Here is a 14,109-nt window from a genome sequence, read left to right as displayed (position 1 = left end):
ATCGTCCTCTGTATCTTTTTGTCGACGAAGGCGCCATATCAATTTTAAAGGCCAACAGATTCGTTATCAGTGAGTTTTGTTTTAAGCAACGCCTGACCTAGAAAGCTTGAGGTCATTGACAAGTTCATCTTTAACAGGTCGAGAATAAGCTGCGTCTAAACTGTGATAATCTTGTATGATTATAATGATGACGAAGTACCAGATGCACGGTGCCATATTACGGTCTATCCGAACTACATACAAAATACAAGTTTCCGCAAACTTCAACAATGCGCAGTTACTTGAATCTAATTTAAATTAATTAACTTGCGAATTTATGTATCAATTAAACAAATACATAGGCCCACAATGGAGACTGAAGACTATCAATGACAATTGTGTTTGGGTGTCCAGTTCACATTTTAATTTCAGATGTGTTGTTTACAAAAAGTGTACGATGTGGGACACAATACTTCTTTCGGAAAATGTATACACATTCATGAAAAAGTATAAAAGTTTAATCATACCTACAAATACTATGATTAAACGAGGTTACACACTATGCATTGTATGTAATTATATTCAACCCAAGTCTCTTCTCTCTCTCTCTCTCTCTCTCTCTCTCTTTCGTCCTCTCTCCCTCTCTCTTTCTCTTCCTTTCTCTCTCTCTCTCTTTCTCTCTCTCTTTAACAATTTCCCTCACTAGCCTATTCCTGTAATGCTAAGATAATTATGTGCATAAATAATTATTATACAATTAATGTGGAATATTTGTACACAACATTACATTTTAAAAAACACAGAAGCAAGGAACAAATGTATACTAGGACAGAAAAATAGAACAATCTTTAAGTCTTACTTCATAACTTTAAAGCATGATCTACGATTAAACATTGAAAGGTTTGATATACTAACCAATATCGCCGGTTAGAAAAATCATGTTAATGGGTTGTAATAATTTCATACATTTTCGAAAAGAAAGTTATGTATTCTGAAGCAACATAAGGTTAATGCCCTTTGTTATTGCGTAACTCAATACACGTCTACATCCAAACAATATAAGCACGTATATGCACATAATTATAATACACGAATAAAATATCACGCATAAAAAAAAAATCACATTCATTACACGTACAGGTGTACATTAAAAAGGCATTATAATCTACCTGCACATAATTTCGAAGAAAAGTAACAATCATTATTGGTAAGGATAAGTACCACTAATGGCCTCCCCTCCTGATAATACACCTGATCAGAGATCTGAGATCAATTTGTCATTCAGACATGTCGAAGGCACGATTGTACAGAGATCATGATTGTAATTGTATCTAATTTATAGAAAAGATTATCTACAGTGCATTTACAAATACAATATATAGTGAGTGAAATGGTAAGCATGTCAATTTCTTCTATTGATTTTCTTATAAATTAAATTGTATATACACTTTTATTGAAATTTTACACCATGAGCCATTGAGGTCATTGTTCAACAGCCATCTCTTGCCTACAAAAATAAAGACTAGTTACATATTGTAGTATACATTTTATGAGCATCTTCTTTAACCTCCTCTTTCGTAAATTTCGATTTCTTTTCTTGAGCTTCATGTATACGATAATATTATAATACAAAATGTGTCATTATAATGTTTTAAACAAAATCATTTGATAATTATATTATTTTTATTATATGAGACGACACTTTCAGCCTCTGCTTGTGGTCACTAATTATACACCGATACATATTAATACAAATTAAATAATAGGCATATTAAATAGAAATTCATTATTTGTAATTGACCATAACGTGAAATATAAAAACAAATCATTAACGTAGCTATATATGTCATGTGTAATTAACACCCATTACGATGAAATCCCACAATCATTCATTAAGGTGAGAAATTCAACAAAATATGGTATACCTGACTTTCATTTAAAACGAGTATTTGTTAAGTTAGAGTCTTTAGGTTGTTTAATTATGAAAATTATGAAAAATACAGAAAATTATGCGAATTATCGATCTATTTCTATTGATATCCTGGCAAGTAAAACGCCTCTCGAACTGATATTTCGAGTTTAGAGAACTGTGCTTTTGTACAGGTGTATGATATACATGTGCTAATGATGATTATTCTGCAGGCTATAGAGGAATATCATAGAATAGTCTGATTACGTCATAGCCAGATTACGTAATTATTACGTCTTATATGACATCCCGACAAAATTAATGTGACTCTACAATCGGAAGTGTCACTTTAAGATTCATTTCAATTTAGAGTCAGCGGTTAAAAGTTCAAGACTCTTCTGGAAGACTTCGCAAAATATACCAGCGATTGATTTCTACCCGTTATTAGTCCGGGGTAATAATGGTCTCTTGAGATCGTAAAATAGTTCTTGATACCAAGAGGCTCTTCAAATCATCGACTATAGAGTTCGAGATGATAATCAAGATTGAATGCCGTCCCTGACAATCTTTCTCGCATTACGGTCAGACGGGCCTGGTCTACGGCAGGAATTAACTTTGCATTCGTACTCATCAATTTGGGCCTATTAGTATTCAATCCATGCCTTTTTTCAATGATCAAAGTTTAGCTTTAAAAGGGAATCCCGATGTTGACTGACGCATGGAAGATTCATATCAAAGTTATGTTAATCCGTCATGCTTACATATTTTTGTCCAACACCTCTCCCTGATTTTGCTTCATCTTCGTTGCGAATTGAGATCTCAGAGTCTTTTCACGTCATAATTATCTAGGCCAGAAATGCACCTGGCCCTTGTCATTCAGTTATGCTTCTTCAAATGTTATCATTTTACAGGCCTAGTCTGCAGTGATTAGGCAGATTCCATCTAGCCTAGCTATCTGGTGCTTCACGATACGCTGTCTTCTTCTATTCGTCTTCAAGAAGTCTTTAATTCAACTAGCGACCGCAACTCCGTCATCGCGGCTATTACAGCTAATTTGATCAAGGAATCCTCTTTGCATTTTGTAATTTGAAGATCACCTTGCGAAACGTTTCGACCCTTGCCAAACCGCAGAGAAGATCCTTGAAGATGGAGAGCAACAGCGCCCAAGAACTCTACCGAACTCCCCGCATCCTGGACTCAGTGGTAGAGTAGGGGTTTAGTAACCGAGAAGTCCTGGGTTCGAAACCACGGTGTGGCGTTAGTGTCCTTTGGTAAGGCATTGATTCACATTACCCACTCAACCGGATAGAACTTAAATATAGGTACATCCGGTTGCGTTATCTTATCCTCTCTTAATCACGTTGATGGCTCAGTGGTCGAGCAGTGGAATTGTAACTGGGAGGTTACGGGTTCGAAACCAAGTCGATGCGCTAGCGGGCTTTGGTCATGTTGGTAACACATTAATCCTCAGTATCAAGTCATTACCAAGCCCATCAAATAGGACTGTAAAATGTAGGTCCATCTCTTTGCTTACCTACAAGCATAATAATGCTCTCTTAGCAGTCAGATAAACGATGTCATCAGTCAAGCGATGTTCGAACCATTATTTGAGAGGCTCCTTCTTGGTGGAGTGGTTGTTGCCGCTGACGATGTGCGTCATCTGCTTGTTGGAGATGATCCTGCGAAGAAATTTAGCAGGTTGGTCGATGTCAGCAAAGCGACACTGGATGATGCAACGGAGGACATCTGCGAGAAGAATGGCAAAGACGAAGACAAAGAAAAAAATGTTATCATTATATTGGCACTGATAAAAGGAAGAAAACAGAATTTGAGTTAGGAGTCGATATGAATGTTAAGCAAGAAAAGTGATGTAGCGCCTTTATGCGCAAAACATGACCATGATGACGAGATGTTTTAACAAAAAGACAACAAAAAATAACTAGGACTTTACTGTGCCTTTACATTACACATTGACAAGGGGAAAGAGATATTATTTAAAAATTAAACAAAACACTTCGACTGTCTTGCAATTTTGTATTGACGTAAAAATATCGATGCACTTGTGAGGAATTGACGATCTCATACTAATACAGTCATGTAGATGGATTAGACATCACTTTGTCAATAACAAACAATTATCGTTGACATGATTGATGTCTCAACATGGTCAATTAACCCACAAAGGTTTTTTAAATGAGTCATGACTAGCGTTCAAGTTTAACCTATATTGCTAATGATCTATAACCCAAATAGCTGTTTTGACACGGGGGTAGCCATAGCAGAGGAGAAAGTAAATGACCCCCATCACAATTCTGCTTCAGGAAATTCCGTCTGGTTCATAGGGTCCGAGAGATGGACACAAGGGACCAAGGGGGTCTCCGGACAGAAGAGGAGAGGGGTCATGGTTGGGCTGATTATGAGATGACCACCTCTAAGAATTACCTCCGAAAACTACTTTATTGTCATGACTTGTAAGTGAAGTGTAATTCCCCTTTCGATTCAAAATACAAGGAGGGGTATCCGTATTTCTTATTTGTTTTAACTTGGTATTTGTCTGGCTCTATAGAGTGCAATGGATGTACTCGAGGGACCAATGGACCTCCTAATGAAAATGGATAGGGTCATGGTTGAGCTAACTTTGAGATGACTACCTCTAAGAGTTACCTCCGAAAACTGCCTAATTGGTCAAGAATTATAAATTGAGTGTAATTCCTTTTCTGATTCAAACTACAAGGAGGGGCTATCCGAATTGATATTTGTTGTGCGTCTGGCTTATAGAGTCTGACAGAAGGAGAAGGATAGAGGATCATGGTTGAGCTCATTTTGAAGTGCAGTTCCTTTTTTCATTTTAAGATACAAGGAGTGGTATCCTTATCCAAAACAATTATACTTAAAGAGAAGGTTGAGTTCTGGGAAGGGGTAAAAAAATAATTTGTGAGCGTTATCATTGTTATTTTGCAAGGGTGGAAGAACATCAGATTAAACATGTTCCCTGAAAAGCGTGGCTCTTCAAATGCCTTCATATTCTAAATATGACATGAAACATCGTAAAAATCGAGGGGTAGGTTTTTTTCGTCACATGTGCTCGTGTAGTCCCATATACATCATTCTGTGTACGTGCTTGTAACTTTGCCAAGATTTGGCCAAATTTCTTATCATTTTGATGATTCCAGAACCTTGCAATGCACACGAATATTTATATACTAGATGATCAACCTTTTCTGATAGATTCCACACCGTTTCTTTCACAATGCAATCACATGACCAGAACTCAACTTTATCTTTAAATTTGCTTGTGCTTTAACAGGATTTTGATTGTTCATCCGTGAGAGAAATTGCAAAATGACACTTAAAGGAAATTAGTCTAACCGTAATCTTTAAACCACAATTCAATATTTTTCTTTTGTCTTTACTTTCAGTGTTGGAACTAATTAATCAAGAGGTGGGGGTGTCGCGGTTTATCACTTCTTTTTTTAAATTCCGCTTCTATTCATTAAGTCTCTTCTCCTTTTGTTGAAATGAAACAAAAGTAAACATCTTTGATACGACTGACATCAACTCTACTGGGAATGGTGACCAGGGCAAGGAGTTGCCCCGGTCATCACGGTCTTGATTTCAAAGTGAATCCTCCCTGTTTTTAAAAACTAAAGCATATTCGGAGCAGACGACACCCGCCTCCTCCTACTTCTCCGATGCATCGTCTTCCAATATTGGAATTTCCTTACAAGACGTTGACCCCACATACACTTTCTGTGACCTGGCGCACTGAGGTGCGTTCACACTGTGCTTGCATTCTTGACTTCTCAAACTCCTTGTAACAATGTTTCAAGTGTATGGGGTCCATCCTCACAGGACGTTTTCTTGGCTCACTGATCGAGGCCTCTAACTTTGAAAAAGTAGAACGCACTCCCACTGCGGGGTGCACAGACATTGCGACACTTTGAATTCAATATTGAATCATTCGAAATTGGGAGGTTGGCAAGTTTCCATTGCTAGCATTGTGCGGTTTTAAAAAGAAGCACTGACAAAGTTTGAGGCGATGAAGCACCCACGGCCGATGCACGAGCTGGGATGCAAAGAGGCATCCCTTTCAAAAGAAGGATGGGCACACCTTTTCACGTGTACGTCATTTTTTCCCCACTCTTCCCAGACGTTCATGAATCAAAGAAAATGTTAACATGCTCTTTTCCTCATGAACATCTTAGATTAAGTGATATACACCCTTTCCTTCCCTACCAAACGCCCGCCTCACAGTAAATTCTTTATATTATGTATTATCTACAAACTGAATAGTACAATACTCATTTCTGTTCACCTCGGAATTGCTGACACCATTTTTATTTTCCTTTTTTCTTCTTTATTTCATTGTTTTTTTCCTTTCATATAGGCGGTCACAAATCACACCCAATCCTGTTTTATTCTCACCTTTTACCTTTTTTCTTTTTTTCTCGATATGTTTGTTTGTTTAAAACAGCACTGCGATGAAAGGAGCCTTCTTTCCCAATTGTTCTCGACATATAATAATAATATTTTACATATCGAGTCCAAACTCGCGGACAGATCTTATTTTATGACACGAAACATCTGCATTTTTCGAACGCAGGGCCGGGTTATGAATGAAAACAGCCAGAAGGGAAATATTCAACTTGACTTTGAGCCCGGCTCATTTCCCACGCGAGCTCTGATGTCTAATTGGTATCCCGTATGGCGTCCTTAGCTCATGGTAGACAATTAGAAATCGAAGTTCTCTCTTTTCATGTTGTGGTTTCTTGGCATTGTGATAAGATTCCCAAGTGTGTGTCTCTCCAAGATGATTCGATTTGAATTTTAAAAGCACATTCATTTCCTTCTGCCGAAGTATGTAACAATAAACAATAACACAATAAACATTGCAAAGAAGGAAGCACAGATTCCCGAAAACGGAACTTCTGTTGGGAGCGCCAACTCAAGATATCATTTGCATTTTAAATGAACATTTTGAAAATATTGGTGTTTTTTTTAATAATACATTACATTTCTTTCTTCATGGAGTTTGTTTTTGGACATGATGAGTCGCTGTTGATTTTTAAAATGCCCCTCCCCAAGGAAAAAGAAGAAGAAGAAGAACGGATATTGATGTATCACTATCAGGAACAATAGGCCTTTTGTGTGTATCTTGTAGGAAGTTTATCTACAACCTTTTTAACCCATGTTTATTAATGCGTAATTCATTAAAGTACTAACTCAGGTCATTTGGTACACTGCTTTTCGAAACCTGATAGATTTGGACATTGTCCGATGAAAATCTGTCTGGAGCAGATAAACAGTCATGGAAAATAGATTATCTTTATATTGTATCTTATTGTATTAGCAGAAATGCATTTGTATAAACATTTCCATTACTTCCTGAAGACATTTTTCTGTTTTCTTCCAAATCATAAACACAATTTTTAGTACAATAATCATACACAAACAATCAGTCAAGTTTGTACCCATTCCCGCGCCAAAAATTGTTTCATATAATTTAATGTTGACATTCTATTGTTCAAAATACCTTTTTACCGGTAGTTGTTCATAAATTTGAACATTGGGTATACGCGCTTCGAGAGTATTTTACACATCCATATGATTCTTCTTGAATCAAGCGATTATTGATATCATCTAACGCCTTCCTTGATTTAACCATGGAAACATAAAGTAAGATGAGCCCATGAATGATTTAACGATACCAGCGTAGTATGTATCATTTCTGTGGGTAGTATTATCTTCCAAACCGTGTTAATAACCTCAACCACTACCGGTGTTATGTTCATGACCAGGACCGGTTATATTCTTCTTATCTTCGATGAGTAAGAATGAGTGGGTTGGGTTATATTCTCATTAAAGATTACACAAACTAGTACAGGTCATGTGAATCAAACTCCGTTGGGGTTATTGTGAAAAGTTAGATACTTATTACTAGACATTTAAAAAAAAAAATCTGTTTTCGTGTTTATTTCGTTTTCTTTGCGTTATTAGGTTTGGCAATTATGACATCGATTACAAATATAATCAATCTTGCTGAGAAATCTCATAGAGTGAAAAAGTTTTAACACCACAAAAATAGATATATGGGACTACTAATATGTAGGGATCATGATTCGGTCCAAAATAATTCCTAATTCAACATTACATGTACACATGTTTTGGAAAATTATAGGGCATTTCAGGAAGCAATCCGTTTCATTTAACATTGGTACTATAGTATACAGGTATGTGATATTTCTTCTACATATAGGAATAGAAAGAATGTGAAAACCCCCACAAAATATTTCCCATCTCTACAATAAATCGAACGTCTCTTTAAAGGTAAAGACCAGTATTGGAAACACCCCAATTTCAAAAAATGAAATGGAAGCTCTCATTACCAATCATGTGAAAGAATATGTTTTGACTAATACATGATGATAACAAATTTGCTGGGAAACCGCCTACTAATTCATATATTTGGTAAATTTGTTTCTCTCATGGTCTGTGAGAGATATAGGGTAGTCCCATATACATCTTTCTGTGTATAGTGCTTGTAACTTTACGAAGAATGGGCCAAATTTCTTATCATTTTGATGATTCCAGAACCTTGCAGATGCTAGATGCTAGATGATCAACCTTTTCTGATGGATTCCGTAACGTTTCTTTCACAATGCAATCGCATGACCATAACTGGTCTTTACCTTTAAACGGTTGTAAAGAAGACAACAATGCTTTAACGGCAGGAAGGATGTGGGATTAATGTTGTTTGTATTTTTTTTTTCTGTTTGTACATGTAAGTGGGAAGGAAATGTAGGAGCTGGAAAACAACACCACTCCTTTTTAGGGTTGTAGTTTAACCTGTTTAGAGCAGCAAATTCAGAGTTCATAGCTGAATTTGGTTAAATATCTCGTTCAGTTTGTGTTATTCCTATGACACCTTTGGTGTCATGCCCGCTTTATATTTGTTTTGTAAAAATTAAGCCTTATTTAAGTTACATCCTTCATAGGATATCATAAACACGCTATTGTGTAAATAAGTTGAGGATTACAACTACATGTATGTTGCAGATTTCTAAAATAATTATTTAAAAATAATCAGTTTTTAGTGCAGACAAAAGGTGAGGGGTTCATTCAAATGATTCACCATTTTCCTTTTAGAAAGTACGTTCCACAATTTTCAAACTATTCATTCCATCTCGTATGACAAAGAAACTGAAAATACTATAGCAGCTGATTTTTCTTCGAACTCCGGCATAAACGCATCAAAGTCATCTTATCAAATCGATCAATCATATTTAAAACTGCATTTTTCGCTTTAAACCCCCATCAAATACTCCGAAATTTCTACTAATCTTCTCAATCTCCTTAATATTCATATATTTTGAAAGTCATTCAGTAATCGACTGTGCTTAGTTGTACTTTGAAGACGTCATTTAGCTTAACGAGATTAGATTACCATGTAAGGAGTTTACACCTCGGGGTTGAACCGGTAGGGGTGAACTTATCCCCCTGATTGGTTGCGGTTTTTTAACAACGGGGGTCGCCTCAAAGTATACCCACTCAGTTCAAGGCTTTCATTCATAAATTCTTAATAAGCGTGGCAAGCGATCTTTCTTTCTTTCTCCTTTCTTCTTTTGGTTAGCATTGAGGTCATGATTGATGGTGACAGGTTGGTATAATTATGATTATAATTGTTTAATTCAGTCCATGTATTGGGGAAATGCTGCTTGTTCAGGAATTAGACCACTCCAGCTAGCTCAATGGAAGAAGGAATGTCATTGAGCTGCCAAACGACATGAAAACATTTTTGAAGTGCCGAAAATAATACGAGAATACCGTTTTCTTTATACCACCGACGCGCTTTAATTGCATTATATTATCCATTCTCAAAGTGATTTATCACCCAAGTTAAGGAAAGAATGTCACATTTTGACCATTTTTGTTCTACAAAGTTGATATCTGGGCGGATCAACAAAAAATGATAAACTCATATGAGTTTCAGCGTCGTTGAAAGTTAGGAAAATGTGTACCGTGATTCGAAAAGTTTACTGCAATCATTTTAGTAAGAGTTTCCCTCTCAATCATTGCCTGATAGTTATATTACATCCATTAGATTTGAACTCAACTTGATATAAATTAGTTATATTAATCGTAGGGATAGGCCTAAATAATATTTGATAAACAAACATTGTTTCAATTATCACAATCTTGTTGGTCTAATGTTTAAACTTATCATGTCATCTGCCTACACCAAGTCATGATGAGCAAGACCCTCTCCGCTGTTAAATCCTTGAAACTCGTGGGTTAAATTCGGGCAGAGTTCAATTAAAAGTAAATGACTCTGAAGCATATTGTTTAACCTAGGCCTATGTTTTTATAATAGGTGGATAGCTTCCTCTATCGGTTTTCCAGGAAACAAATAAAAGGATATTCAGGTATGGGTATTGTAATTTGAAATTGATAGGCTACTGTTTGAGTAATTTGGGGTTTAATGTGTGATATATTGAGACAGAAACGGATACCGGCGATAGTTAAAAAAAAACATGATTTTTATAAACATCATCGTAGTTTTTAACAAATTGTGTATGATGAGTAAAAAAAAAAGTAAAAGAGAGACATTTGATTTTCCTCCTTCTTTCTCTATCTCCTCTCCACTCGCTTCCCTTTTCGTAATCACTCACAGCACTGAGTTCGTATAACATGTATTCGTCTATCATGCTTTCTTACCATATAGGCCCCTATAAAAAGGCTAATCATTTAAATGGGAAGCTACCGAACGTGAAATAAAAAATAATTATGGAGAATAAATTGTTTCAATTACGATTGAGACTTACTTTTAAAGTGCGGATGTTTGGTCGCATAGATGAATGGGTTCACACAACTCCCTAGGAGGTATATAGCTCCAGCATAAGGCACCAGGTGGTCACTCCCTGGTATCATCAACGAGACGCTGTACGGCGTCAGGCACAGGAAGAAAGCGATCACGACATAAAACAAATTTCTCGTGATCTCAATCTGTCGTCTGCTAAAATGCTGCTTGGTTTGCTTCCTGTTTAAGTCCTGGAAATACTTATCACCCTTCTCCGCCGATTCCGACGTACGCGACATGGGCGGCGACGTCGCAACGGCGTCGGACGGCGTCTTAGGCGGGAAGGATGACGACGATGGTTCCGTTGATGACATCGATTTCATGTGACGTCGCACGTAGGCGAAGATTTTCACGTAGCAGACGACGATGATGACGAGAGGACCGGGGTAGAAGATGGTGGCGAGCATCATGTCGTAGATGCTGGCGTTGGCGTTGTCGGTGTGCTTCGGTCCGCAGCGGGTGTACTTCTCATCGAACCCGATCTCACCGATGGAGAACATGGGCGGGAAGACAGTGAAGACTGTCGGTACGATCCAGGTCAGGAGTGTCGTGAAGACAAGGTTGCGGGTTCGATAGAAGCTACGGTAGCGGTGACTAGGCTGAGTGACGAGGAATAGACGATTTAAGGCAATCGCAGCCAGGGTAAAAATACTGCATCCAGATGAGATGATGCTGCTTGCCGCGGCGATCGAACACGTCCAGTCGGCGATCGGGTACCGCTCCGTGCTCAAGACGGCGATGACGTGGAATGGCATGAGAATACACGTGAACATATCGGCAACACTGAGGTTGACGACATACACGTTCGTCGCTGTCCGGAGCTTTCTCGAGAGCGCGACACCGGCGATGACGAGGCCATTTCCAAAGAGTCCGACGATGGCAATCAGACCCGACACCGTGGCAAGAAAGATCCTCTCCGAGTAATGAAGGGGACTCTCGTAATCGTACGGTGCTTCCGTGACGACGAAGTCCGTTTCATTCATGATGACGTCTTATGTTTTGTGCCTTGATAATGCGAAAACAGTGACTTTTCTTTGTTTATGAGCGATATTTGACCCCCAACACGTTTTCAAACTGAGCTTAAGTATACATTTAGAAGTGATAGGATGTATGGATGTCAAAGCAAAAAACAGTGTCTGCGATCTTGTAATCAGATAATGTCTCTCACCTGCTGATTTCCTGGTGTGACCTCATAGACTGACATGAACAAAACAATAAGCCTTTGTGACGTATACGACGCTCAAGATCATGGCAACTTAATCTTAATACATTGATTAACGTAACGTCAGTCGCGTTGCTCAACTCAAAAAACCTGATCACCATTACTTCATTGTCAAAAATCGTCAATGTTTTACATAACTTATCATCTAAAATGTCAATCAGTTCGTAAAAAAATTCCGAGGTATGAACAAATTAATATTCCTTGATTGCTTCAGCCTCTTTTGAATCAAGGAAGGATATCGTTCACCTAATCTCAACACTCGAGTTCGTTAAGGCACGTTTAATTTAATGTCAGTTCCTCTTCACGACAAAGAAAAATATCTTAAACGTATTATGACACCGAAGGGTATGGCGAACTTCCTTTAAAGAGTTACAGATCCAAGTCTAGCAACAAAAACATACATTGAACAAAATGTCTTTCCAGACTTCGTAATGTCATCTGAGATCGAATTACCAGAGGCGTCGAAGGTGACTTGGTGGGACCAGCAATAATCGCAATATTTCAACTTTTTTCAAGAATGCTGTCAATGTCCGCGATTTATCCTCTTCAGGGTTCGATGTCACTTCAAATTCCAGGTGTTTCCAAGAGCAAAGATGTTGAGGATGACAGCAAATTAGGGTTAATGAACCACGGTTGTGGAGCTTTCCAAACGGATTCAACGAAAAGCTGCTTCAATATCCAGCTATCTGTAGCAAACTCGAGGCACGACCGATGCAAACAGGATCAGATCCGCCCAGATATATCCTGAATGTACTTTCAGTTCCTCTGGGGAGGTAATATGATACCTGCTAATAGTAGGTTGACACAAATAAGGAGTAATGTATACTTTTGCGACTCAGATTGGTTAAAAACACCACTTTTAATATCTAAGTATGTGCAGAGGATAAAACACGCAGTTTCCAACTCGAAACGATGACAGACGACGCGAAATAACCACCGATTGGCAACAACACTACAATTTATAGATTTCTATTCCCTTCCTCAAATACAAGGTCAACTCTTGATTGCACGAGCTCGTTATTTGCTACCGTGCGTCGGTTGACGAATCCTTTCGGCAATGAAGTGCTCCTTTCATTTTCTGGCCAAGCCTCGACAACTGCGTCCGCATAACGCAAAACCCGACTACAAATGCTACTACGCTGACAGACGTATTCGTCGGGATGGCTGTGGTGGTGCGCCATCACCGGTAAACTTCACTCCCAGCTGTCTCCGCGATCAGTCATTGATTACAATGACTTTCTTGTAGCTCAAGAGTTCACTACGCCTACTTGATCAGCCCCGATCTATTTGCAAAATAGAAATATCCTTTGTATTCGAAATATTGTAAGGGATTCTTCCTTGATGGCCCCCGAGGCTAAAAAAATATGAGAGAAGTGTTCGTCTGGAAATCATCGTGTTGGGTATCCATCTATTAAGTTATCCTAAGATCTTCCGGTTTTGTGGGGGCCCTTTTTACTCATAGTTTTCAAATTATAGTGAATCGTGGTATACGTGAGCCGCTAAAGCTGATTTCCTTGTTTTCCAAACTGATATCAGGGTTCGACTGATCTAACAAAATTACTGTCATTTTTTTATTTTAACCTCTCGAACTCGATTGCATCTATTTCCGAGAAAAAAAATCAACTCAAAGGCAATATAGTCCAATAGAAATCATGTTCAGATTACGTAATACGTTTAAAAACACTTTGATTAAAAACAATTGATATATAGGAACTCTCTATTATCTCCGAATGATTGTTCTGTAAGACAATGTATTACACAAATCTAGTACTGTCTTGTCCGAATCATCGATTCCATAAGGAAACAAAATCATTAACATATCTTAAAGAAACAAGAATTTCACTATGTTGAAGTTAAAGTGACTGATATTTGATATCACGGATATGTGAAGAGAGAGTGAATCTTATTAAATGTAACAATGAAACCCCAATGTTTGTCTTTCCTGAAGATAAAGCCACGAATTTGAATCGTGACAAATAAGAAGAGAAATGCAGAGCAATTTAATAACGTTGATCCGTATATTGAACAGTATAATAGGAGCCAGTGAAAGCCTGGGAGAAACAGAGATAGAGATATAGGGCAGGGAGGGAGAGCGATATCAGAGAGAGAAAGAGAAGAAGAAAAAGAAGAAGAAAAAGAAGA

At 37.8% G+C, this 14,109-nt stretch overlaps 1 protein-coding gene across 1 annotated transcript; it reads right to left on the bottom strand.

Moving 5' to 3' along the window:
• Positions 1 to 2,635: 2,635 nt before the first annotated feature.
• On the bottom strand, positions 2,636 to 11,836 carry LOC115923683 (opsin Rh5-like). Its single transcript, XM_030984880.1, has 2 exons — positions 10,711 to 11,836; positions 2,636 to 3,634 (listed from the first exon to the last, which is right to left on the bottom strand). Exons 1-2 carry the CDS (start codon positions 11,726 to 11,728, stop codon positions 3,492 to 3,494), a joined length of 1,161 nt encoding a protein of 386 aa, XP_030840740.1. The 5' UTR covers positions 11,729 to 11,836; the 3' UTR covers positions 2,636 to 3,491.
• Between the last annotated feature and the right edge of the window lie 2,273 nt (positions 11,837 to 14,109).

The sequence above is a fragment of the Strongylocentrotus purpuratus genome, unplaced genomic scaffold (assembly GCF_000002235.5).
Source record: "Strongylocentrotus purpuratus isolate Spur 01 unplaced genomic scaffold, Spur_5.0 spur5_contig_834, whole genome shotgun sequence".
Lineage (NCBI taxonomy): Eukaryota > Metazoa > Echinodermata > Echinoidea > Camarodonta > Strongylocentrotidae > Strongylocentrotus > Strongylocentrotus purpuratus.
This window is presented reverse-complemented; position numbering and strand designations above follow the sequence as displayed.